Source organism: Chrysemys picta, chromosome 9 (assembly GCF_011386835.1).
Source record: "Chrysemys picta bellii isolate R12L10 chromosome 9, ASM1138683v2, whole genome shotgun sequence".
Taxonomy (NCBI): Eukaryota; Metazoa; Chordata; order Testudines; family Emydidae; genus Chrysemys; species Chrysemys picta.
This window is the reverse complement of record NC_088799.1, coordinates 21,549,110-21,575,119: the sequence shown is the minus strand read 5'-3', so window position 1 is coordinate 21,575,119 and position 26,010 is coordinate 21,549,110. Positions and strand designations below refer to the sequence as shown.

General features: G+C 39.7%; 1 protein-coding gene across 8 annotated transcripts in view; it reads right to left on the bottom strand.

The window, feature by feature from the left end:
- KPNA4 (karyopherin subunit alpha 4) overlaps positions 1–25,364 on the bottom strand; it is a 79,560-nt gene extending 54,196 nt beyond the window's left edge. For 7 of the 8 annotated variants that reach the window (XR_010590342.1, XR_010590343.1, XR_010590341.1 and 4 more), the window contains exons 1-8: positions 24,964–25,343; positions 14,901–14,945; positions 12,793–12,882; positions 12,670–12,699; positions 12,530–12,582; positions 7,112–7,207; positions 6,835–6,920; positions 762–848 (exon numbers count right to left, since the gene is read on the bottom strand). Coding sequence is in view for 3 of the 8 variants with exons in the window: in XM_042853713.2 (XP_042709647.1) it covers positions 762–848; positions 6,835–6,920; positions 7,112–7,207; positions 12,530–12,582; positions 12,670–12,699; positions 12,793–12,882; positions 14,901–14,945; positions 24,964–25,032 (556 nt within the window). In the remaining 5 variants the exon portion in view is untranslated. Of the gene's footprint in view, positions 1–761; positions 849–6,834; positions 6,921–7,111; positions 7,208–12,529; positions 12,583–12,669; positions 12,700–12,792; positions 12,883–14,900; positions 14,946–24,963 lie in introns of all 8 variants that reach the window. The other variant, XM_008165011.4, reaches the window with a different exon arrangement.
- Between the last annotated feature and the right edge of the window lie 646 nt (positions 25,365–26,010).

The following is a 26,010-nucleotide window of genomic DNA, read 5'->3' as shown; positions in this document are numbered from 1 at the left end:
AAACTGAATAGAACATTTTCAGTTTACTAGGATATCCCCACAGTTTGATGTGTATTGCATCGACCTAGATACTTATATGGTCCTCAGCATTGTCGTAGCCAAGCTGTATTGTTAATAGGGAAGGAACAGCGTCACTCCCAGGTCCAAGTAACAATACTGTACCAATGTTTTAAGAAAAACTAGAATCAGAGTTTTTGAAAACTTAGCTTATTGTCACAAACTAAGCAATACCTAAACCCACAACATTTCAGTAATTTAAGACATGGTGGGGCTGACATTTTTAGACTACACTCACCACTATGATATTTGACTCTCTGTGGTGTATCAACAATAATCAAGAAGAGACAAACGAAAGTTTTAGGTTAACCAAAAGCTTGGCCAGAAAGATTAAACATGTACTATGAAAGCTCCGGTGACTGAAGTGTGAGCTCTGATGGCGATCCAGAGCCTTTATAATGAAAACTGTTTTAAGTTGTTTTTCATTATAACATTATGCATGTGATTTGTTTGCCAGACATTCTTTCCTTTTCTTGTACCTTGACTGAAAGATGTACGTGTTAGAGGAGGAGCAAGAGAGAAAGCAGGAAGAGTTAAGCAAAGGGCATTTTGAGAGAAATGAACTCCATGTATTTGAGCCAATCCCATTGCTCTTGTAGTTAAGCATACTTTTTTTTTTTTTTTTTTTTTTTTAAAGATAATAGAATCCAAATTGGTTTATTAATTTGATTTCAAAAGAAACTTATATTAAGAGTAACACAAACCTATGATATTGCCTAAAGCCCATACTGCTTGCTCACACACATTTTGATGGGGTGAATGCAGCAGCCTCAGAAAAAGTGGCACAGCATCTGAAAAATAAAGCACTCTGTTACTCAAAAAGTCTTAGTTCCAAAGTGATGTGCTCATTACTATAGTTAGCTCTTAAGTTAAAAACTGACATTCCATTACCCCATGATGTGAAGATTTTCTCCAGCTAGGTGTTTATTCTGGTTAATGAGACTTCACTCTTTTTCCAGATGATGTTCAAATATAAACATAGATCATAACACAACTTTTCCTTTCGTACCATTCTTTCACAGAAGGGTCTGCACTTCAGACCAATATAATGAGAACAAAAGATTTAAGGTAGTTATTTTTATATAACTTTGTATGACAAGTTTAAATTATAAGTAATTATTCTTAATAAATGGTTAATGTTGAAATTCCATATTTAGTTCTACTAATTACCATTGAATTTCAACATTAATGTTCAACTGTTTTATCTATGTAGTTATCACTAGAGCTGTCTGAAATGGAATTTCAACACTTTAATATCAACCCAACAAGCACAATTAGTTAATTTGAAGAAAGTCACTAATCATCATTAAGTAGCTATATATTTTCTACATTCTTTTCCATCACTGGTTATTAATAGAAGTTTTAGTTAGCAACTTTTAATAAGCAAAATCTTGAAAATTCTTATCAACATATTTGTACAGCAACATAAGCTGTCACCTATATATTTTGTCTTCTCTTCCTGACTCTTCAAAGTTTTAGATAAAGGGGCAATCCAACTGATTACCACAAAAGAGATTCTGATGTTTCAAATACTGTCAATGAATGACTGGCAAAAAGACCAAATTGATCTGTAAGGAAGGGGTTTAACATAAATCACTCACCCAGAATAAGACAGACACTTACATCCCTGCCTCATATATAGGAACATGAGGAGCAGGAGCCAGCTCCCAAGCACAGTCACTGCTGAGTCAACATGTAACATTGTGATATTATCTGGAAGATGCTCTTAACTCCTACTCTTACACCCCAAAAGCTAAGGGACTTGTGCAACATCTCCCGAAGAAGCTTGGTTGGGAGGAAGGACCCAATACTTGTTAACACTGAAGGACCTGTTTACTTTAATTACTTGGTCCCGAATTTACTGGGTGTAGGATTTTACTGAATTTACATTAATTGGGGGGGGGGGGGGGGGATGATAGAGGAGAAGGTTTCATTTATAATTTGATTTTATAGTCAAACTGTTAGTTTTCTAAGCAGATACACCACACCACTGTTCCTTCTGACACATAACGGGTCAAATATTTTAATTCTTAAAACATGTTTATTAGCCACCGACCTTATTCAATATTAAACAATAGGATTTACAAAGCGAGTATAATAATAGTAAAAATACCCCCAGCAATTACAATGACTGGTAGTTTTGGAGAGATGCTAATAGGCCATCTTCTTCATTCAAATAAACTATTACAAGAGAGTACCCATACTTGCATAATATTTGAGTACGGAGTACTTCAATGAAACTAGGTGTGTTTACGTGGTTTCTAATCTAAGTCCGTCAGTAGAAAAATCCAAACTGCCAGACTCAATCCTGGCTTTCGATCCATTGAAAAGTTAGCTTTAATATAGCAGAAATAAAATGATTCTAATTAGGGCTGTCAAACAATTGAAAAAATTAATCTCAATTAATCGCGCTATTAAACTATAACAGAATACCATTTATTTAAATATTTTTGGATGTTTTACACATTTTCAAATATATTGATTTCAATTACAACACAGAATACAAAGTACACAGAGCTCACTTTATATTTATTTTTGATTACAAATATTTGAACTGTAAAAAACAAAAGACAGCATATTTTTCAATTCACTTAATATAAGTACTGTAGTGCAATTTCTTTATCATGAAAATTGAACTTACTAATGTAGAGAGTTATTTAAAAAAAACCTGTATTCAAAAATAAAACAATGTAAAACTTTAGCCCCTACAAGTCCACTCAGTCCTACTTCAGCTAATCGCTCAGACAAACAAGTCTGGTTACAATTTGCAGGATATAATACTGCCTGCTTCTTATTTACAATGTCACCTGAAAATGAGAGCAGGCGTTTACATGGCACTGTTGTAGCCGGTGTCACAAGATATTTACGTGCCAGATGCGTTAAAGATTCATATGTCCCTTCATGCTTCTACCACCATCCCAGAACACAAACATCCATGATGATGGTGGGTTCTGCTCGATAACGATCCAAAGCAAAGCAGACTGATGCATGTTCATTTTCATCATCTGAGTCAGATGCCACCAGCAGAAGGTTGATTTTCTTACTTGGTGGTTCCGGTTCTGTAGTTTCCGCATCTGAATGTTGCTCTTTTAAGACTTCGGAAAACATCCTCCACAGATTTTGGATGGCACTTCAGATACTTAAGCCTTGGGTCGAGAGCTGTAGCTATTTTTAGAAATCTCACGTTGGTACCTTCTTTGCGTTTTGTCAAATCTGCTGTGAAAGTGTTCTTAAAACGAACATGTGCTGGGTCATCATCCAAGACTGCTAACATGAAACATATGGCAGAATGTGGGTAAAACAGAACAGGAAACATACAATTCTTCCCCAACTAGTTCAGTCACAAATTTAATTAATGCATTATTTTTTTAACGAGCATCATCAGCATGGAAGCATGTCCTCTGGAATGGTGGCCAAAGCATGAAGGGGCATACAAATGTTTAGCATATCTGGCATGTAAATACCTTGCAATGCTGGCTACAAAAGTGCCATGCGAACGCCTGTTCTTATTTTCAGGTAACATTGTAAATAAGAAGCAGGCAGCACTATCTCCTGTAAATGTAAACAAAATTGTTCAGCCAATCGCTAAGACAAACAAGAAGTAGAACTGAGTGGACTTGTAGGCTCAAAAGTTTTACATTGTTTTGTTTTTGAGTGCAGTTATGTAATAAAAATATGCATTTATAAGTTACACTTTCACGATAAAGAGATTGCGTAATACTTGTATGAGGTGAATTGAAAAATACTATTTCTTTTGTTTATCATTTTTACAGGACAAATATTTGTAATAAAAATAATATAAAGTGAGCACTGTACACTTTGTATTCTGTGTAGTAATAGAAATCAATATATTTGAAAATGTAGAAAAACATCCAAAAATATTTAATAAACAATAGAATGCCAATTAAAATTTAACAGTGCGATTAATCACAATTCATTTTTTTAATCACGATTAATTTGAGTTAATCGTGAGTTAATGGCGATTAATCAACGGTCCTAATTCTAATGCATCATTATGTAACATACAAAACCGAACCTAGATACACTTGCAGCAATCTAAATTGTATCGAGAGGGGGGATATCAATATTAGAGAAAACTGCTCTTTGACAGTTCAGTCCAACTCCTTTGAACTCAATAGGATCCTACTACATTGATTTCAGTGGACTTTAACAATGCCCCAAAAAGAGAAGGATAATGAATTTTGTAACCAACTGCAATTTCACAACACAGATTCATTCTCTGATTAAACACAAACTCTCTCAGATGAGCTGAAGACTTAAAGTGAAAAAAAACTATTTAAAGATCTGTGATCTTTACACTGGTTAATTTTGTGAAATATTTGCCTTGGATTTGCTTACGTAGTACTTTAAAATTTGATATTCAGGATTAATCTGTTATTTCTACGGAAAGATCTTTTTTGCCCTCCAGCATTTTCTCTGCTTTTTGTTAGTTCTCAGCTTCCCAGACCAAGAAGTTGGCTCTAAATTTTGCTACAAAATTCATATTAAACAAACAAACAAACACTTTACATAAAATCCATTTTAACTTGTATTTTAAAAGCAAATCCAAGAGTTAACTGATTACGTTATTGTCAAGTGGTCACAGATTTATCACAATAAATAAGAAGCATTTTATTTCTCTTATCAAAGAAAGCAAATAAAAGATTAAATTAGAATTACCTATGCCTGTGTCAACCTAGTAATCAAGCTAACATATTAATTTCAATCACTCAAACCAGACTGTAGAGTTTAAGCACAGTACTTTCCCTTATTGCAGTGGTTTTCAAACTTTTTAGGCTATGTACCCGTTTCCAAATAACGTAGTCCAGTGATTCTCAAACCTCTGTATTGGTGACCCCCCAAAGCCATCCCTAGGGTACAGCGAATCAGGGCGACCGCTCCAGGCCCCGCGGGCCAGCACGCATGGGTAGTGTGTGAACTGCTGGCTGGGGGAGACTAGCCCCCAGCCATCCCCCTTCCACCCGAGGGAGAGCGCACCAGGAGGGAGAGCTTGCGGCGGCGCCTCCCTAGCCCCAGGCATGCATCGTCCCAGCCCCTGGAGCCCAGCGGCACTGCCAAAGGAGAGCCTGGGGGGGGGGGAGCCACGCCTGGCTGTTTGGGGAGGCATAACATCTCCCCTACCTGGCACCCGGTGCAGTGGATCCCAGAAGTAACTGATTTGTCACTTCCGCCGCAGGCCCTGCACCGCCCTAGGGTTGGCCCTGGTGACCCCTTTCACACAGCAAGCCTCTGAGTACAACCCCCCTTATAAATTAAAAAGTTAATATTTAACTATTATATATGCTAGAGACGAAGCGGGGTTTGGGGTGGAGGCTGACAGCTCACAATCCCCAAGGAATAATCTTGTGACCCATTGAGTGGTCATGACCCTGTTTGAGAACCCTTGAGTAGTCTATCGCATAGTTGGGATTGGTCCTGCTTTGAGCAGGGGGTTGGACTAGAGTACTAGACTGAAGTCTCTTCCAACCCTAATTTTCTAGGACATTGGGGCATAATATAGCTATGCAAACAGCCGGGGGTGGGGTGGGGTGGAGGAGAGAAGGTGGTTTGTAAGGGATAACACAATACATTATCCACCATTACAGGATTTTTCTTGTGTACCCCGATGAGAGCTCATGTGTGCCCCAGTTTGAAAACCACTGCCACATTAAACAAAATGTAGAATTGACTCAAATATTTAAGAATAAGGAAACCGTTTTTAATGTGCAGTTTTCACACATTAAATTTCTTGAGTGGAAGAGTTACCCCTGCCCTTTCACACTGTTGGCAATTCAGCATCTCCAGCATTGACAGTTTATAGCGCAGTAAAATTTGCTCACATTGTCTCTGGATTTCAGTAATATTTTGATACTTCCTGTTCTGTTTTTAAGTTGTGTGGACTTCGGTTTTTCCTTGTCTGTTTATAACAACCTTTTCCTTATTTACAATAGCAGATCCATGAGGAATTGGAAGAGAATAGGAAGTAAATTTGATTCAACTACAAAAACTTGCTTGAACATGGCAGTGATTCTATATTCAGATCTCAAGAAGCACGATTATTTTATTTGGCAAATTTAATACTAGAGAAGAGCCCTGTTCTCACAAGTTGACGTTCAAGTAGATTTAAAAGAAATATGTAGGGCACAGAACCATAAAACAATTTTCTGTTTCATCTGGCAACATGGATTGCAAGTACAAAAATTCCTTCCTAACTTCAGATTCCTGAACATATAGACACCATTTTATCTAGTGTGAGATCTTGGAAGTAAATTCCCTCAGAGGAACCCTCTGGATTTGGACTGTACCTTTTGCTTCGCCTTCAAAATTAGGTAGGGAATCCCTCTTAATTGTGAAGAAAAGTAAAAAATAGCATTTGAAAACTGGAAAACCAGCAGATATTAACTCTGCTAAAATAGTGTGAGTTCCCACAAGAGATTACTCACCATCAGGAAACCCAAATGTATTTAAAATCTGAGAAAATGAAGAACAAAAGCAGATGTGTGCTTCAACTGATGCTGCTTGCCAGAGAAGGGGTAGAATTTCTGGCAGGAGACTTCCTGGGCAGGTCCTTCCGCGATGTGCCTGTGATTGACAATTCAGTTTCAACCATCCTGGCTATCATATAAAAGTACCAGTCCTACATAGTGTAGATTGGTGAGTATTTGAGGACGAGAGATAGGGTGTAGGTGCTTTTTAAATCATCACTTGAGCCTCATATTTTTGAAGAAATTACAGTATGCACATGAAATGCATTATCATCAAAACTGATCAACTTACTAGATTGAACTACAGCCTGTGTTTGTTCAGAGGTTCCAGATGCAATGTTTGTCAAAGCCCATGCAGCTTCAAACTGTAAAGAAGGACTACAAATAAAAGTGTAAAGTTAGAAAATGTTCTGTATTACAGTAAAACTATCTGAATCTAATACAGTATCTTAACATGAACACTTGCAAATGCTTGCATGAATTGTTTTGTCAAAGGATTTCTATGAAATCTTCCCAAAACAATTACTTTTTTAAAAGAAAGTACTGGTAGGAAAAGTTAACACACTCACTTGTCATCTCTTTCAAGACAGTGCACTAAAATAGGTAGTATTCCAGATTTTATTAAGTCATCAATCGGTGGATTGCGATCACTGGAAAGAAGCTTCCTGTTTAGGAACAAAGGAGAAAATATGAAATTTGCAGACAAATCCCCTAAAGTCAAATAGGACTTTTTAAAAATGAGTGAATTTAGCACTGCAGAAAAGTTGTGTACTTAGCTACTATTTGAGCCATTCCCACCATCTCTTCTGCTACTACTCTAAAGAGTATGACTGTTGAGTTGAACATCTGTTTTGTCCTCATAGTAAACCCATGACAGGAGTAAGTCAGTCATCCACATGTCCCTCCCCTGCATTATCTTCCCAGCTGGAGCAGAGGATAAGAGGCAAGGTATTGGCTGCCAGGACATGCTTTCTTCCCTCTTCCTCACTAAGGAGTCAGTGTGTGGGGGATACAAATTAGGGCAGTCATGCAATTAAAAAAAAAATTAACCGCACAATTAAAAAAATAGAATACCATTTATTTTAATATTTTTGGACGTTGTTTTCTACATTTTAAAATATATTGATTTCAATTACAACACAGTGCAGTACTCACTTAAAATTTATTTTTAATTACGAGTATTTGCACTGTAAAAAAAAATAGTATTTTTCAATTCACCTCATACAAGTACTGCAGTGCAATCTCTATCATGAAAGTTGAACTTATAAATGTAGAATTATGTACAAAAAAACCTACATTAAAAAATAAAACAAGGTAAAATTTTAGAGCCTGAAAGTCCACTCAGTCCTACTTCTTGTTCACCCAATCGCTCAAACAACTTTGTTTACATTTGCAGGAATTAATGCTGCTGGCTTCTTGTTTACAATGTCACCTGAAAGTCAGAACAGGTGTTGTAGCCGCCGTCGCAAGATATTTACGTGCCATATGCACTAAAGATTCATATGTCCCTTCATGCTTCAACCACCATTCCCAGGGGGCATGCATCCATGCTGATGACGGATTCTGTTCGATAACAATCCAAAGCAGGGCGGACCGACGCATGTTCATTTTCATTATTTGAGTCAGATGCCACCAGCAGAAGCTTGATTTTCTTTTTTGGTGCTTCCGGTTCTGTAGTTTCCGCATTGGAGTGATGCTCTTTTAAGACTTCTGAAAGCATGCTCTGCACTTCGCCTTTCTCAGATTCTGGAAGGCACTTCAGATTCTTAAACCTGAGGTCAAAAGCTGTAGCTATCTTTAGGAATCGCACATTGGTACCTTCTTTGCATTTTGTCAAATAAGCAGTGAAAGTATTCTTAAAAAGAACAACACGTGCTGGGTCATCATCCGAGTCTGCTATAACATGAAACATATGGCAGAATGCAGGTTAAACAGAGCAGGGGACATACAATTCTCCTCCAAGGAGTTCAGTCAAATTTAATTAAGGCATTATTTTTTTTAACGAGTGTCATCAGCATGGAAGCATGTCCTCTGGAATGGTGGCCGAAGCATGGAAGGGCATATGAATGTTTAGCATAGTTGGCACCTAAATACCTTGCAATGCCGGCTACAAAAGTACCATGCAAATACCTGTTCTCATTTTCTGGTGTCCTTGTAAATAAGGAGAGGGCAGCATTATCTTCCATAAATGTAAACAAACTTGTTTGTCTTAGCAATTGGCTGAACAAGTAGGACTGAGTGGATTTGTAGGCTCTGAAGTTTTACACTGTTTTTGAATGTAGTTAGAGAACCAAAAAAAATAAAAATCTACATTTGTAAATTGCACTTTCACAACAAAGATTGCACTACAGTACTTGCATGAGGCGAATCGAAAAATACTATTTTATAATTTTTAGTAAAAATATTTATAATAAGAAATAATATACACTTTGATTTCAATTACAACACAGAATACAATATGTATGAAAATGTAGAAAAACATGCAAAATATTTAATAAATTTCAATTGGTATTCTATTGTTTAACAGTGCAATTAAAACTGCGATTAATCACGATTAATTTTTTTGAGTTAATCGCATGAGTTAACTGCGATTAATCAACAGCCCTAATACAAATGCACATGCTGCTAGGAAGGAGGGAGTACAAACCCACTTGAACTTTTACTCCTTTAACCTCTCTTTTCAACATCCATGAGATGAGCGAAGGCCTGTAGGGAGCCCAAGTGGGACTGCTTCAGAAGAACAAAGTTGGGGGAGGTGGGGGGGGAGGAAGAGATCAGAAGCACATTTCTTTCCTCATGTCCCAGCCCACACCAAACTGTCTCCCTAGAGGGGGACAGGGGACATGCTAGACAAGAAAGTAGCTGTGACTGACTGCTGCTGCTTCCAATCCTGAATGCTACCAGCGGCCACTGCCTTAAACTGGCAAGTAAAGCAGAGTCTGCACAGTGAAAATATCTTAATACAACCTGGTTAGGGACTTTGAATATTTAAAGTTTGTAAAAGCTGTGTGATGTTACTGCAGATGCATATTTATATTGCCAACTAAGAAGAAAAGCTTCCTTTTTAGGAGAGATGTAGATGGACAGACAAGATATTAATAAGTTATCCTAGGATTGATTACGATACATACCCCTAGTTCCTACAAAAAAAACCCATATTCACTCTTTCAATGGCAAAATACAGCACAGTTTAGGTTTACTCAAAAACTACAACAAATTTGTTTTCTGTCCTCTCAGGCAACTCATGATCCTGGCTCCAAGAATCAGTTAACTCCAATTATTTGTAACTGCTTCTGTTCAAACAATGCTCTGTCCTTGCCATGTGTTTCAGGAAATTACAGGTTGATCACATCCTCCCTTCCGCGCTAAGGTGACAGAGCAGTATAACACCTAAATAGCTTTCATTCCTTATTATAACATTAAAAGGACCTCTGCTTGTAGGCCTTGTCTACATGCACAATTGTACTAAGTTAACTTAAAATTGTTTCTAAACCAATTTAATCAGTGCAAAAGACTACGTGGACTTTCTTATTTCTATTTAAACCAGTCATGTTTCAGTTTACTTCAAATACATTCCTTCTCTGGTTTAAACTGAAATAAGTGTCAATACAGCCATGCACCAGTTTAATGAAATAGGTTTTAAAAATCAAGTTAAACTGGTGCAACTTTCTCATGTAGACAAGACCTTACAGTAAACAGCTCAAAAACTGCTACTTGACTGGTTAAGAGGTTCAAAGGTATCATTAAGTTAAAGTGTCTTCAAGTATTTGCCAATTAGCCTAATTTGTTAGGAATCTGTTAGTCTTGTAATGATTTAAACCCCTTCTGAGTGAAGATCCTCTCCACCTCAGACAACTTATTTAAATTAAAGGGAAACTGTGTCCAATGACCACTTATACATATGAAATTAATTAGGATCTTTACTCAAATTTATTTTGAAAGTCAGGAGTATGGCATTTACTAAAATCCTAGAGTTCACATGAATTATTTATTAAGAGAATTCAACCTTAATATCTACATTATGTCAGTTTGGTTTTATAAACAAATTTTATACACAGGATATTTTATTGCAGCACTAATATTTGGTGAACTTGATCCATAGATGACATCACCATTCTATCTACTAGTGCAGGGGTCAGCAACCTATGGCACGCGTGGCAAAGATGGCATGCGAGCCGATTTTTAATGGCACGCTGCTGCCTGCTGGAGCAGTGTGCCATTAAAAATCCTGCCCGGCCTGGCCTGCTCTTCTCCGCCCTTCGCTCCCCCTGCGGGGGCAGAAGCATGGGCGTGCGTATGGGGTGTGCCCAGGCACACCCTGATGCAGGGGTAGGCAAATGGCCCCACTCTCCTGGCGCGGCAAGCTGCGGGGTCCACACTCCCTGGCCAGAGTGCCCAGCTGAGCGCAGCAAGCCGCCGGCCCATCCCCCGCCTTCCCCGCTCCCCTGGAGAAATACCGCCATGCGGGCAGTGCTCTGGTGGCCGGGACTGTGCGCTCCCGCGGGGCAGTGTTTGGCTCCCCCTCCCCTGGAGCCATGCCTCCGCACGTGCAGTGCTCTGAGGGGCGGAGCTGCGCGCTCCTGCAGGGCAGCGTGTCTGGCTCTGCGCGGAGCAGAACATGCTGCCAGGAGCCTCATGGTAAGGGGTCCGGGGCTTGGGCGGTTGGATAAGGGGTGGGGGCAGTCAGGGGACAGAGAGCAGGGTGGGTTGGATAAGGGATGGGATCCCGGGCAGGGTGGTTAGGGGCGGGGGGTCTCTCGAGGGGGCAGTCAGGGAGCAGGGGGGGTTGGATGGGGCATGGGAGTCCCGGGGTCTACAGAGAAGAAGCGAGGGCAGGGCCTTGGGGAGGTGGAATAGGGGCATATCCCCCCAACCCTCTGCCCTGACCCCCCCTCACACACACACCCCAGCCCTCTGCCCTGAGCCCTGACCCCTCCTCACATACACTCAGCCCTCTGCCCTGAGCTCCACAGCCCCGCACACCTCCAGGCCTGATCCCTGTGCCCCGCACACACCCCAGGCCCCTGCTCTGAGCCCTGTACCCCCCTCATACACACCCAGCCCTCTGCTTGACCCCTTCACCCCCCCCCCCCCCACGACCCCAGCCCTGACTCTGGCACCCCCCCACATCCCCAGCCCCCCACACCCTATGCACCCCCCCACATCCCCATCCCCACCCCTCGCACCAAATGGGAGCTGCCCAGGTAAGTGCCCCACACCCAAACCTCCTGCCCCAACCCTGAGCCCCCCTCCCTCATTCTAGCTCCTGGCCAGATCCTTCACCCCCAGCCCTGTGCTCAGTGCACTCCCACCCTCAGCTCAGTGCAGAGAGAGGAAGAGAATGGGCCAGAACCAGGGAGAAGGTAGGTACCCACTGTATGTGGGTAGGGCCAGGACCCCAGACCAACAGCGGGCTGAATGGGTCCGGCAGCCAGGATCCCGGCTGGCAGGAGCCGGCGGATGGAACCCCTGAGTGGCAGTGGGCTGAGCCGCGCAGCCCACTGCCCGTCTGGGGTCCCGGCCGCTGGCTCCGCACAGCCTGCTGCTGGTCTGGGGTTCTGGCTGCCAGACCCTTGCCAGCCGGGGTCCTGGCTGCAGGCCCCGCTCAGCCTGCTGCCGGCCTATGTGAACAGAACCCCAGACCAGCAGCAGGCTGAACAGGCCGGCGGCATAAGATCAATCTTTTTTTATTTAATTTTAAATGAAGCTTCTTAAACATTTTGAAAACCTTGTTTATTTTACAATACAGCACTAGTTTAGTTATATAATTATATAGACTTCTAGAGAGAGACTGTCTAAAAAACATTAAAATGTATTACCGGCACGCGAAACCTTAAATTAAAGTGAATAAATGAAGACTCGGCACACCATTTCTGAAAGGTTGCCGACCCCTGTACTAGTGTAAGAATTCACAATTTTCTTAATTTAATAGCACTATATAAGCTGCAAGAGTAGAAACAGCAAAGCTGAATAAACTGTGCTCTTACCTTGCAGCCTGCACTGCACTTAACTGGATACCCTGGTTGTCACTTGAAGCATTCTACAATAAAATCAATAACTTAAGAATTCAGCCATTTTACATTTGTCATTAAACCAAAAAAGTTCAGAGAAAAATAAATATTTTTACCTGAACTATTGCCTCCAATGAGGTGTTTTGCTGGGGGGTGGGAAAAAAAAACACAACAGTTAGATATACTTTTTTTTTTTTTTTTTTTTTAATTAAGAAAAACTTCAGACACTTAATTCTTACCACTCTGAAATCACCATCTATATCTGAATCTTCACAGATATCTTCATGGGGTACATTTCTTCTCTTTAACAGGTGTTCATCTCTCTTGTTCTTTAAAGAAAAATAAATTTGCTGTGTTTTGCAGCTTTATTTTTTTTTCCCCCTGCAGAAGCTGAGATGACTTACTTTTACCCACAACTTAAAAGAAAGTATCTCACTGGTACTATTAATGCTCAGACATTCAAGCCAGGCATCGAAGTACGGGACTAAGATGAGCGCTCACCATTTATACTTTCCCGAGGAACAGGATGGCCATCTCTTGATTATTGCTACAGCTGTATAAGATTTTACTATATGTGACATGACCTATATACAACTCATTTGTCTATATTCATCACTGAAACCACTAAATCCACTGCATTTAATTTTCTGTTAGGACAAAATGTACTAGTTTTAAGGTTAAGATTTTTTTTTCCCTCAGAGCTCTAATGGCTTATACTCCCACAGTCCCAACATCCAGAGTTTTACCTACTACACCTTTTGCTTCATCTAAAATTATACTAAACTGAACACTATTTTTATTTTGTTCCAAACTTGGCACTTATTGCCAAGAATTTGAAGACTTCCCTCCCAGCATCAAAATCTTTGTGGAAATGCTGTTCAGATTTCAGAGCAAACAAATCAGTCGTCTGGTATTGCAAAATATGTCATGACTACTATGGAGCATCATGGGGTTTGAGAGCCCGAAAATACGGATTCAAGTGTTGAAAAAGCAAAGCTTGGCAAATACTAGTATTCCACTTGAAAAAAGATGTAGACATCTTAAATTCATTTCCATGCTTAAGTGAAAGTTAACATACTTTCCAAACATATTCCACTATCCCAATGCTGTGTAAACATTCTGCATTTTCACAGCAGCTACTTAACAAAACAAAAATCCATGTATTTTTCAATGTATGGCTTCAAATCTCTTGCTGTCACCCACTAAAAATATTTAATAAGCCTCACTGCTTTCCTAATTTTTCTCCATCATATATTAGCTTATTGTAGGATGCTCATACTAGTTTTAATTTTTTAATACCTGCTAACTGCAACAGGACAATTTTGTTGCCATCCTTCTTTCCTCACCATGTCCAAGTTCTAGGTTCCCTAACAGCCCTGATCGATGGGTATGATGCTTGCCAGTTCAGTACACTGGTCTCCTCCCCAAGTGGGAAGACAAAATAGTGTACACATTTCTATCATTAAAAGGTCACCCCAGCCATCTCTCCCATTGTGATTTTATTTTGCTTCATTGGCAACAATATATGTTGAAGGATTACAGCTTTTAACTCTTGCCTCCCTGTATGTTTTGGGCTACAGCTGACTGCTGATTTAATGTCAGGAATATCTTTCCTCGCTATAGAAGAGTACGGACATCTTAGGATTTTTGTGCCCTTCCCCAAGCACGAAGTAGGCTTGACTTGATTATCTATTTGCAAGTGTTAAGGAAAAGCTATGATCCTTGGTAAGTTACAAGTAAAAAGAGTCCACTGTCATTCTTGAGAAGTATTAAGACCAAAGCTTATTCAAATCTTAAGACAAGGAGGAGTGAGGACAGGATTCCCAGTGAGTATTGGTAGAGGATGGTTTCAGCAACACAGAGATTGAAATATTCCTTAAAGCCCTAATTCTTCATGTGAGGAAGAAACCAAAATTAATTTGCCTATGTCACTGAAACCCAGTAGATGGGATGGGGCTCGTGGGAACAGCCCAGTGATTAGTGTTATTAGGGACAGGAAGCAAATAAAGGGTAATGCAGGGACTGGTCATCAGTGAGGCAACATCCAAGGGAATGTTTCGACTTAAAGATCTTTGTGTAACTAGTTTAAATGAAGTTACAGTCATTCATTTATAGATAAACAACTAATGTGCATTTTTAGTTCCTGACTTGGTAGCATCTGCTTTGAAGCTTCCCTCCCCACAGACCCTGTAAAGACAAATAAAATTTGACAACATCCTTTTAAATGGTCTATAAAAAAGTAAGTACTATGATTGTCTTTGCCTCAGACACAAAAAACTTCTGTAATTTCTACTCAAATGCCTGAGATATAGAAGTTATATTTAGTAAAAACACTAATAGATCTTACCTTTCTTAACTCCACGACAACTTCATTTCGTTGTCTTCTCATAGTCTGAAAAGTTTAAGATAAAATAATTACAGCATACTCCCAATCTGGACCAAGTCATTGTGATGTGATTTAACATGCTTTGGCAGCTTTCTAAATATTTTACTTTTAGAAGACATCTTTAATTAATTTTTTTTTAATGTAAATAGAGACCAAGTAACTACTTTCGATTCATCAGTATGGGATTTTGTTTTGAAATATAAAACTACCATTAAATACAGATATATCTCTGTTTCTATTACTTAATACAATAACTACATTATTTGTGCTGTATAATATCTGCTCAACACTTGCATAAATTTCCTCAGTCCTATTTTTCCAAAATACAAACTAATAAAGGGACTATCCCACAACAGGGAAAGTACATGGAAACAAGGGAATAAATTATGTAAGGGGGGAAGTGAGGGGAATAAATTGTTTATATCACAAAACATGGTAACAATAAAAACCCATTCTTATAAATATCATTACATGCCAATAAAGAATATGATAATTTTGTACAGAGCCTTTTAATTTATTTCACAATTTTCCAGATAGAACTGTATAGCCCTTTCTGGGTTTGGGTTTTCAGAATACGTTTATTTCAGAGTTAACTGGACTAGTTGTATTAAAATATTCTAATGTTAAGTTACACTAGTGAAAACTGGTGTACTGCTTGTAATTATTCACCAGTACTCAGAGAGGCACTTAAAGATTAACAGTAGTTCTTGGGACAAAAAGACTGATGTAACACAGAGAAATAAATAGCTCTGTTTAAATCAGAGGCTATATCTACACTACCAGCACTACAGAAGCACAATTATGGCGCTGTAGTGCAGACATTTGTTTCAGTAAGGGAAGGCGTTTTTCCATTGCTGTAGTAAATCCACCTCCTTGCGAGGTGGTAGCTAGTTCAATGAAAGAACTCTTCCAATCGACCTAGCAGTGTTTATAGCAGGGCATAGGACAGCTTAACTACATATCTCAGTGCTGTGAACTTTTTATACCCTTGAGTGACATAATGTTTTAGAGTAGACCAGGCCTGAGCTTTAATTTCCTTGGTTGTGCCATGAATACAGCACCTGGTAATTTCTCAGGAACAATACTTATAAATAATTGTATATAATTACAAAATGGTGTGCTTGACACTTTTCTGATTTACCAATGGCATTAAACAACAGACATTTGAAAGGTTTCAGAGTAGCAGCCGTGTTAGTCTGTATCCGCAAAAAGAACAGGAGTACTTGTGGCACCTTAGAGACTAACAAATTTATTAGAGCATTTATTAAATTTATTAAATTTGTTAGTCTCTAAGGTGCCACAAGTACTCCTGTTCTTTTTGCAGACATTTGAAAGTTTAAGTTGCAAATGGAATCACTCAAATGTCAGGCAATGCAAATGTTAAAGTTGTGTCAACAACCTCAACTATCCTCTTGTGCATATGCATTATGATGCAATTTTAATTATAGTATTGATACTAGAATTCAACACCTTGAACATACCTTGGATGGTACACTGAATGAGACAAAAATTCTATCTCTGCTTCACTCACTGTACATTGTCCAGCCTGTGCAGAGTGTCCAAACCTACTTTGTTATTGATTGCACAGCTGTGTAAGTCCATCAATTCAGTGGATCTATTTCTAGTTTATATTATGGAAATGGCAAATAAAATTTGATCCATACTTAACTATCTAAAGGATTGTACTATGTTTTTTTTTTATTATGTACACCTTCACTATACAGATACTATTATATCTGTAGAATGTCTGCCTTGTTGAATATATAGATTGGCAGATGATTGTATAATTAAAATACTAGCATACACACAGAGGTAAAAGTGAAGGTTGTGCAGGCAACCTCAGCATTAGCTTTTCCTGACCAGAATGCTTCACTTTGCAACCTTAATGATTTATCAAGATTTTTAGTAAAGTAAAAATAGAGAGATTTTTAAGAAGAACAAATTTTGTAATATGGATCTATTTATTAGACGGAAGTAGAATGTTCTTTCCGGATACATACTTGGCTGAGGCCAGGGCTCCTCTAGACCAGGCATAGCCTGACTGCATGCAAAGGCTTCAAAGGAGCCTGCATCATTCAATACGTATTTGTAAATGTGTCAGATTTTTCCAGATGTTTAAAGTAAAAATTCAAAATTTCACACACTTGTGCATAAACAGATATTAGCATGGGAGATTATTAAGTAGTTTGGTTATTAAATTACTGCACACACGAACAGTTTAGAATAAAGGGCATTGACAAATATTCAATTTAGAAAAAACATTTGTCTGAAAATGGTTTACTGTTACATTACAAATACAACTAAAATTACTGTAATAGAATGATTAGAGAAATTATTTTCAGTTTGTTTACTTTGAGCATTTATCAGTACTTTGCATGTAGTCAGTTTCACCACATTTCCTGATTAGTCAATTCCTTGTTTGTTTGGAACTTTTGCACAGTCATGGGGAGAGAAACATTTGAAAATAGAAAATGTGATTATAAAATTACAGAAATTGGCAGGATGATCTAGGTGCTAATGCAGTACCTGAAAATACTTGTAACTCTTCATTTCATGTTGAATGTCACTTTAACTATAGCTATTAGATATTATTTTATAAGATCTAGCAAAAATGACAACATATCAGTTTTTGTTTCTTTCTGTAATGAGATCTCAAGTTGTTTCTTAACAATTTGTTTCTACAGTGTATTAGAAAAGGAGAATTGAGAACTGTTTTAAATGAGAGAATTGAATGAAGAAAGAATGGTTGACTTGTTCAAGAAGCTGAAGACTTCCAAGCCTAAGAACAGAGTGGAAAAGGAGAAGGAAACCGTTGGGAGTAAGGCTTATGCAGAGCAGAGTAATTGCCAAAGCTTTAAAAACAAGGACTCGAAGTTTAAATGTGACAGATACAGGTGATCATGGTTGTATTCCTGTAAAAGTAATATGTTTCACTATAATGTAAAACTATTTCAGAAGAGCTGGGTAGGACACATGACATTCAGTTTGTCACCTGTTACTGCTACAGAATGACTTTTCCTTTTTGGCCAGCCAGATGAACAAAACAATGGGGAAGGAAAAATTGCAACACTATTTCCTTCCCATTCCAAGACAAAATAATCAAGATCTCTTTGGCCTTTGGATGATTCTTTCATTGCCTGTGGACCAATTCAGAATGAGGCATGCAATGAGATGCAAAAGCAAAATCATACCTAATGCAATTAAACCATTTGTTCTATTCTCTGCTTCAACTCTCATAGTTAAGTATGTTACAAAATCTTGCTTTTTAAAAAAAAAAGATTTTACAAGGAGGTAAGAACACAGGAAAGTTATTTTACATATTTGTGTCCAAAAAAGGAACATTGATAAGAGTGTAAGAGACATCAGACACAGGATTCAGAAACTATAATGGCTTAATGTATCAAAAACACAGCAGAAGACCCTATGTAACACAGTTGCATCACCCAGGACAACTGGACAAGAGCCACAGTCTATAAGTACACTGTGTCCTACAACATAAAAGCACCATAGTCTAGGAACAGCAAGTAGGCAGTATATATTTAGAAAGCTTTAAACAAATATAATATAATAGGGCAATCAATTAAAAACAAGGATTTTTATTCTGAAGTTACTAAAATAACTGAATAGTAAACCCATTTGTACAGCTTGGATTTATAGTCAAGGTAAAGCCTACAAAAATGCAATGCCCTATACAAACAGGCCAACAGTAATATCTGATCTTTAACACTACCAGTACACTGAAAAAGGTTGCTAATTTCAGGAATATATACTTATTTTGCTAGTAGAGCTGGAGTTATTTAATAAGCTTTTCTCAGCTATTTCACATGACATTAAATTGTAAAGAGAACCAAAGGGAACTGTCTAAAGCATACTGCAAATAGAGTAAAAGAAGGTGACACCTCAATGTGTTTTGAGAACATGAAGCGACAACTTTATTGGACATCTAATACTACTGATAAATTAGCATATGGAAACAATAGTTAGAATTCCCTAACAATACCTAGTAAGCGGAAAGACAAGAAACAACTGTCAGTTTGACAAAGAATTTGGGTTTCTCTTCTACATCTGAACTGGTGACAAATTATTACAACACACAGGATGAGATAAAGAACTAAAATTATAATTATCCATTTACAGGCTTTTATTGGAATATATGCACAATAGTTGTGAAATAAATATAAGTGATAGCTGATTAAAACTTATAAACTATTAAACACTGTATATATTTTCTAACAGTTTTAATTCAAATTTCTTTATTGGCATGACAGGATACACAGGCATTGATAAAAGTTTCTCTTACAAATACGTTCATTTGTTAAACTGATACTAGCACTAAATGCAGGTGTCGTCGTCTGGTCGTACATCTCAAGCTATAGCTTTCAAACATGCCCATCACTATGGTATCTAGGTGCCATATTCCTCCCTGATTTGCAGATGTACACCTTCTGACATATTAGTATTACTCTGCTCTCCTGCACCTATATTACTTCTGTTGGAAAGCCAAGACTATACAAGTGATCTCTGGCAGAAGTAGTGTAGCAGAATTTGAGTTCAGGAAATTGGAGACCAGATCCTCCTGTAGAGTCACTTTATGCCACACCACTGACAAATTACAGACCTAAAGAAGGCATAATTGAGGGAAGGGGGCAACCTTATTTCATGCTGATCCTCAGCAACTATGGCTAATGGAATTTAAGCTAAATTATGGGACTGACCCAATTCAGAACACGAAAGCCATCTTTGTAGTCCCTTCCTTAACTGTGTGCTTCTAGGCTGCAGCACAGGACCTGGGATCGAAAGTTCAATCTCCAATTTGGGGAACATATTTAATTTATTGCATATTCTTACATATTAGTAAGAAGCAAACAGACATGTTAAAAGGAAAGAAATGTGCCTCAGATTGTTCCCTGATGCCTGCTCCAAATCCAGGATTCACAGTTTCCCCATCCCTGGCATCTGCCTCCTACAGACTTTTGCCTGCACTCTCTGTAGCTTACTCAGGACTAATGTCACTCTGAGGGTGTGCTATGATGGACAATCCCCTACTATCCTCTTGTAATTAGCCAGTTTTCCCCCCCTCAGCCTCAGATATCAGTATTTCATGGGCAAATTATTTATCTGTGTTCAAGATGCTGCTGTCTATCCAGAGATAAGGAAGGCAAATAAAAAAAAATCACCATGAGTACTTGCACCGACAAATCTTACAGCAGGAACACTGGAGAGGCAACGGTGGCACCACTAGATCACACCTCACAGGCATGTTCAGACAGCATGATGCCAACACTGATGCCTGACAATTTAAGAGGGTCTTCCTCAAACAAAGGCCTCACAATCTTGCCCATTTGATAAGAGCTCTAGCTGTCATTTAACAAGCTAAATATCAATCAAGATCCCATAGGCAGGTGACTATACCATTCTGGGGTCTTCTTGACAAGAGGTCAGGGAAATTTCCATCCTTACTCTAGACCAGCGGTTTCAAAACAACACAAAGTCTCCCTATGATCTCATTGGGACTGTTAATAGTTACAATCCCCCTCTACGTACATAATAATAAATTAGGTCCTACAAATGAACCAAAGCAATGCTACATTGCAGGAAGAATAGTATCTTTATCCAGAGTTGGATACTATCATGACAATTCCAACACTGGCTTACTGTCACCAACTTGGAGCAAGACCCAATATGTAGTTTCAAGAAATACGGGGCTGTACACTGTAGGAGTATCCTCTACAAAGGAAGAATTATGAAGGGTCTAAATAGCTCATCCAATACCACCATTAGGAGAGAGGAACTTAAAGCTTTGTTTGGATCTAACCAGTTTCTTATTGAAAGACTCTCAAGTCTTGTCTACAGTCAGTCTGAAACAGTTTAATGCTATTGTGGACAGTGGACTCTGCGATAACAGCACAAATAGCTCAAACTTTTCTATTACCTATGTTATTATTGTCCCTCAGTAAACCACTGACTTTCAAAATTTTCCACAAACCACCAATTCTGGAAACTGCCAGTTACTTAGAGAGCAATGCAACTGTGCTAGCACAGAGTGGGACAAAACTGCAGGGGTTCAAAACATGAATCAACAGAGCTAGCATGGAGACATTGAACTATTTGTACTTAACCTGGTTCTAGACCACTGATTTAATCCTTTAGGGAATACACAGCCTCAAAATTGTATTAGTGGGGCAAGATCCAATGTTTGGTTTCAAGGCTTACAGAGCTACATCCAGAGGAAGTGCCAGAAATAGAATAGGCTGGTATTTCATCTATACTCACAGTAAATGGAAAAGCAGCTCACCTCTCTGACTCAAAGAAAGCATAAAAGAAAAAGAAAAAGAAAAAAACCCGGCATATGACCCATGCTTCCAGTACAAAAGGCAGGATGACAAGACTAAGGAAGAAGCTTATGTACTGGTCTTACCCGGCTGTCCATTTCATTCCTGGCAGATGGACATACACAGTATTTTATATATAGTTTTGTTAACACTGCTATGGAGAAAAAAGATCAGTGTGATAAAGCTGGCTTTTCTGTGAAGGCTGACTTCTTCGTGTAATTTTAAATATTGTCTGCACAGATCCAACTTAACATTTAATAAGCTTTTTCAAGATTTAGGAATTATCGATTTGTTATACTTTGTACAGTACTCTATTATATATGGCTAATACTGAGACAGTATGCACAAGTGAGAGGCTAATATGCTATGACCTCTTTCAGTGGACTGATTTTGAGAAGAGAGATCAGAATGACATTGACAGCAGACTGACTGTGGGAAACAAGCACGCATAAGTGCAAAGATGCATTTTAGACACTTTCTGAACAATAACAGTGTTATGTATTACTCCTTACAGTCACCAGAACTTCAGCTGAATATGTAAACTGCACGTTTTGAAGCAACATCATACATGCATGCTTGTGTATGAAGGACTTTATGAAAGTTTACAAAATACAAATAAAAACCTAGTGCCAACTAATTTTCTGTAGTACTGTACTTGAAGTTCACAGGTATATGCAGCACATGGTTGTGTAACATATGTACACATGTAAGCATGTGAATTAGATATTTTAAAGTTTTCTTTTATTGTCTATCTAAAACACAAAAATGCTATAAATAAGAAGCCTGTAACTTAAAACTTTCCAATTAAATACAGTCTAAAGTTACTGGGGATTAACAGCTGTACCAATGTGTGATTCTGAACAGAACAAAAGCACAAACTTTGGAAACTGAATCACAAATAATCTTTATTCTCTACTCTTTCCACCACTACATCCTGAATGCTACTTATTCTTTAGTGGTCTCTACACCTACCTATTAATCTGGCATTCACTGAAACAAATGCAAAAGGTAGTTGTGCAATCTGCACAAAACTTTTGGATTTTTTTTTTTTTGAGTGTTCTACTATGGGACAGAAGACAGACTGAAATTTTGTAATAAAGAAACTAATGGATAAACAGCTAACTTTAGCAGGGGCCTACAGTATTGGAATAATCAAATAATCATTTCTGATATGAAGAGATGTTTTTCTGCTAAAAACAATGCAATATTAAATTTGCATTATGAACTAGGTCAAAAAAACATCAACAGTTGCTAAAGTTGACTAAATGCAGCCATTACCAACATTTCATGCTGTAATGAAAGAATGTGATATATAAACAGTTAATAAATAAGAATGATAGTCACAAGCCTGAGCTATTGTATGAAAAATGATCATCCACAGTAGTTATTTTAAGTACTGAGCATATGGTCCAAGATTTGTTAGAGAGATGTCAGTCTCTAAAATTTAACAAGACTTAACAGCTTAACAATGTTTTCATTTTGCACAAGACTACTTTAATAGTAGATAAAAAAACTCCACCACACTAATGGCACACAGTCTACCTGAAATTAATAATTTTAAAACGATTTTTAAACTCTGTACAGTATTACACATATCACTAAGTCCCCCTGCCAATTTTTGTGGTTTTACAAATTTTCCTATTTTAAAATGTTTCTCTCTCAAAGAAGAAAAACAGTGTTAAATTACCTATAAAATGCTGAAAATAAACAAGCTAGGAGAAATATTTTCCTCTAAATGCTTTCAACAACAGAAATCTTACTGGTTACTTGAAACAAATATAGGTAAAAAGTTTTCCAACAAGGTGATCTTTAAATTGATGTGTCTCTAAGATTTAATCAAGAATTAAAACTAGACAGGCTATCACATTCTATTTCTGTGTGTTATCCAAATTATAAAGGCCTATGATTTTGTGGGAAGGATTCAGGATTAACATATGTACAGTATAACTTTAGAGAATCAACATTAAGATGCAATGTTTAGGCATCAGAAATAGTAGTGATTTAAGAGAACTCTGAATTATACTTTTTCATACTAAATATACAGAAGAGAATGAAACGCATGTGGTTTGTTTGTTTTAACTAAAAACCTTCACAATAACACTTCTGGAATTATAATACAGCTTTTTTTTTTTTTTTTTTTAGTATTTGGAGAGGAACCAGTGAACACCTCATTGGGGAAGGTACTTTCTACACAAAGACAGCAGAACCCCATTTTCTGAATCCTTTAATATTAAACGAATCATTTATTCCCTCAATGCTTTACACTCAATTATTTGACATCCCCAAACATTTCAGGTAAACAAAAAAGTAAAAAATTATATTGGCACACCTCACGGAGTTCAAAACCTAGCCATTATTGGATCCTACCTCCTACAGTCCTACCCATGCCTTTGTGTCATCTCAACATTAGATTATACTATGCTCTACTACGCGTTGAGCTCATTCAGAAAGTTAGAGCAGAGAACACATGCCCACTTAAGTGGTGTTTCATGCAGATAACATTATGGCAGTGTTCTGGCATCTTAATTGGCTCCCAATAGTTTCTGTGTGGCGTTCATAAAGCATTCTCTATTAAAATCAGCTCCCTGAAGAAACCCTGAATTGCTTAGGACTGGCTTACTTGACTAATTGTCTCTGTCCCATATGATATTGATGCAGCAGCTCCCACAGCTTAAACAAGGATCAACAACGGCAGGACACTTTCCAATAAGGGTCTTCGTTGGCCTTCACTACCCAAACTGGGAAAAACCATATCCTGAATTTGTTAGCCAAACTGTAAATCAGAACTGCTTTCATCACTATCTGGGAAGGGGGTGGATTGATGGGTTGATATCCAGATGGTATTTAACACAAATCATAACAGTGCCAAACCAACGTGAGGTTGTACAAGATACATTTTACTGTACTTTAACTGTTTCCATAGTGCTGTAGCTGCACCTGTGTTAGGGCAATGAGCAGTTTATAACTAATATTTTACATTTTAACTATGCATTACCCTGTAGATACTACACAAATACATTAAATATTGAAACAACTCGGCTGCTGTGCTGGCTGAAGCCTTCCCTCAGGTATACCGCGTATTGACAAGGCGCGGTAAAATAAAGTACGTGAAGCCTGAAGCAAAGACCTAACACGCGAACTAGGAAGAGCTAAGAGACAGTGGAACTCCCTCCGTGTCAGCGGCTACCAGCTTCTTAAAGAGAGAAGGACGAGAAAGGTGTCGTCGTCCCCCCCCGTCCCGTCCCCCCCAAATAGCCACACACCCTTCAGCACCCGCCCCGTTCCTCTCCCTGGTGTACAGCAAAGGGAGACACCCAGGGAAGGGAAATGCCGAAAGGCGTTAACTCCCCTGTCAGCGCAGACACTCCCCACTCCGGGCAGCCACCCTCAGCCCCACAGCTGTCCGGGTGAGGAGGGGAAGACAGCCCGTTCCCGGCTGGGGAAGCGAAGGGCTCAGCCCGTCCGCGCTCACCCCACCTCAGTAGCTTCCCTTCCCTCGTGAGGAGAAAGGGGAAGACACTCCCTCCCCTCCTCAGCTGGCAGTGCAGGCCGCAGCCCCAGAGCAGGCCCTCGGCTGATGCAGCAGCAGGGAGGCGGTGGTGCCGGGCGCGGGATTAGGAGAGACGCCAGAGCACAGCGGCCCAGTCCCGCCGCCATGCCCGGCCCCTCCCGCAGGGCGCTGTGGGAACTACCTCCAGGTCGCGGCCTTTGTTCTTGAAGTTCTTCAGCCGTTGGTTATCCAGTTTCTCGTTGTCGGCCATGGCGGGAGAGAAGGAGCGCGGCCTCCTCCCGGGCCTGCCGGGATCCCCTGCCCGGCGCCGCCGCCTCGCTCACTCACACTCCCTTCCCGTCTGCGCTGCGGCCTGCGCCACTAGGCCGCCGCTGCCACTGCCGCCTCCGCACTTCCTGGCTTCCTTCCGGCCGCTCGCTAGCTTCGGCTGCCTGGGCGGCGAAATGTGCCGGTAACCAGCAAAGGGACAGAGCCGAGGGGGGAGGGAAGAGGAGAGGAGAGGGGAGGGGAAAGGAGGAGGTAGCCTCGATCTAGCCGGCCGAGGCTACGCCCACCCCTACCGGCCGCGCCCTCTGATTGGCTGTGGAGGCACGGGCCGGCGGCGAATGGGAGAGAAGAACTTGGAGGGAGGGAGCTGAGTGGGGGGAGGGGAGGATGGGGGCTCAGGGAAGGAGGGAGCGGTGGAAGAAGAGCGGTTGTGAGGAGGAGGCGGGGACGGGACGGGACAGGGCGCTCGATGTGGGGAGCGAGGCGGAGACCCGTAGGGGGAAGGCACCGAGGGCGAAAAGGGAGAGAGAGCGAGTGCTTATTTCACAGCAGCCGACGGGGGTTCCCCCCCTAAGCCAGACAGCCATTTTGGGCCCCAGTTTTTTAGGGGGGGGGCGCGGGGTGCCCTCCTCCAGCTGCTGCTTCCGTTGTGGACACAGCTAAAAGTCAACAACATCATCATCATTCTTCCCGCCCCACTCGGCTGCTGTGCGCGTACCTTGGGAGCTGCGAAGGCATCTCCCTCTGTCTCTAGCCTGTGGGGCAAGAGAGTGTGCGGCACCCGCAGCTGAGGGGGTGGAGGCACATAAGCGGTTAGTAGCTGCTGGGTTTTTATTATTATTAACTGTTGCAAAACTTTTCACGATGTTTTTAAAATAATCACAGAACAAAACTGTGTATTTTGTTTATTCTAGCCCTGCGTTCATGCAGAAACCAGCACTTGGGAATGACAGGGTACTGG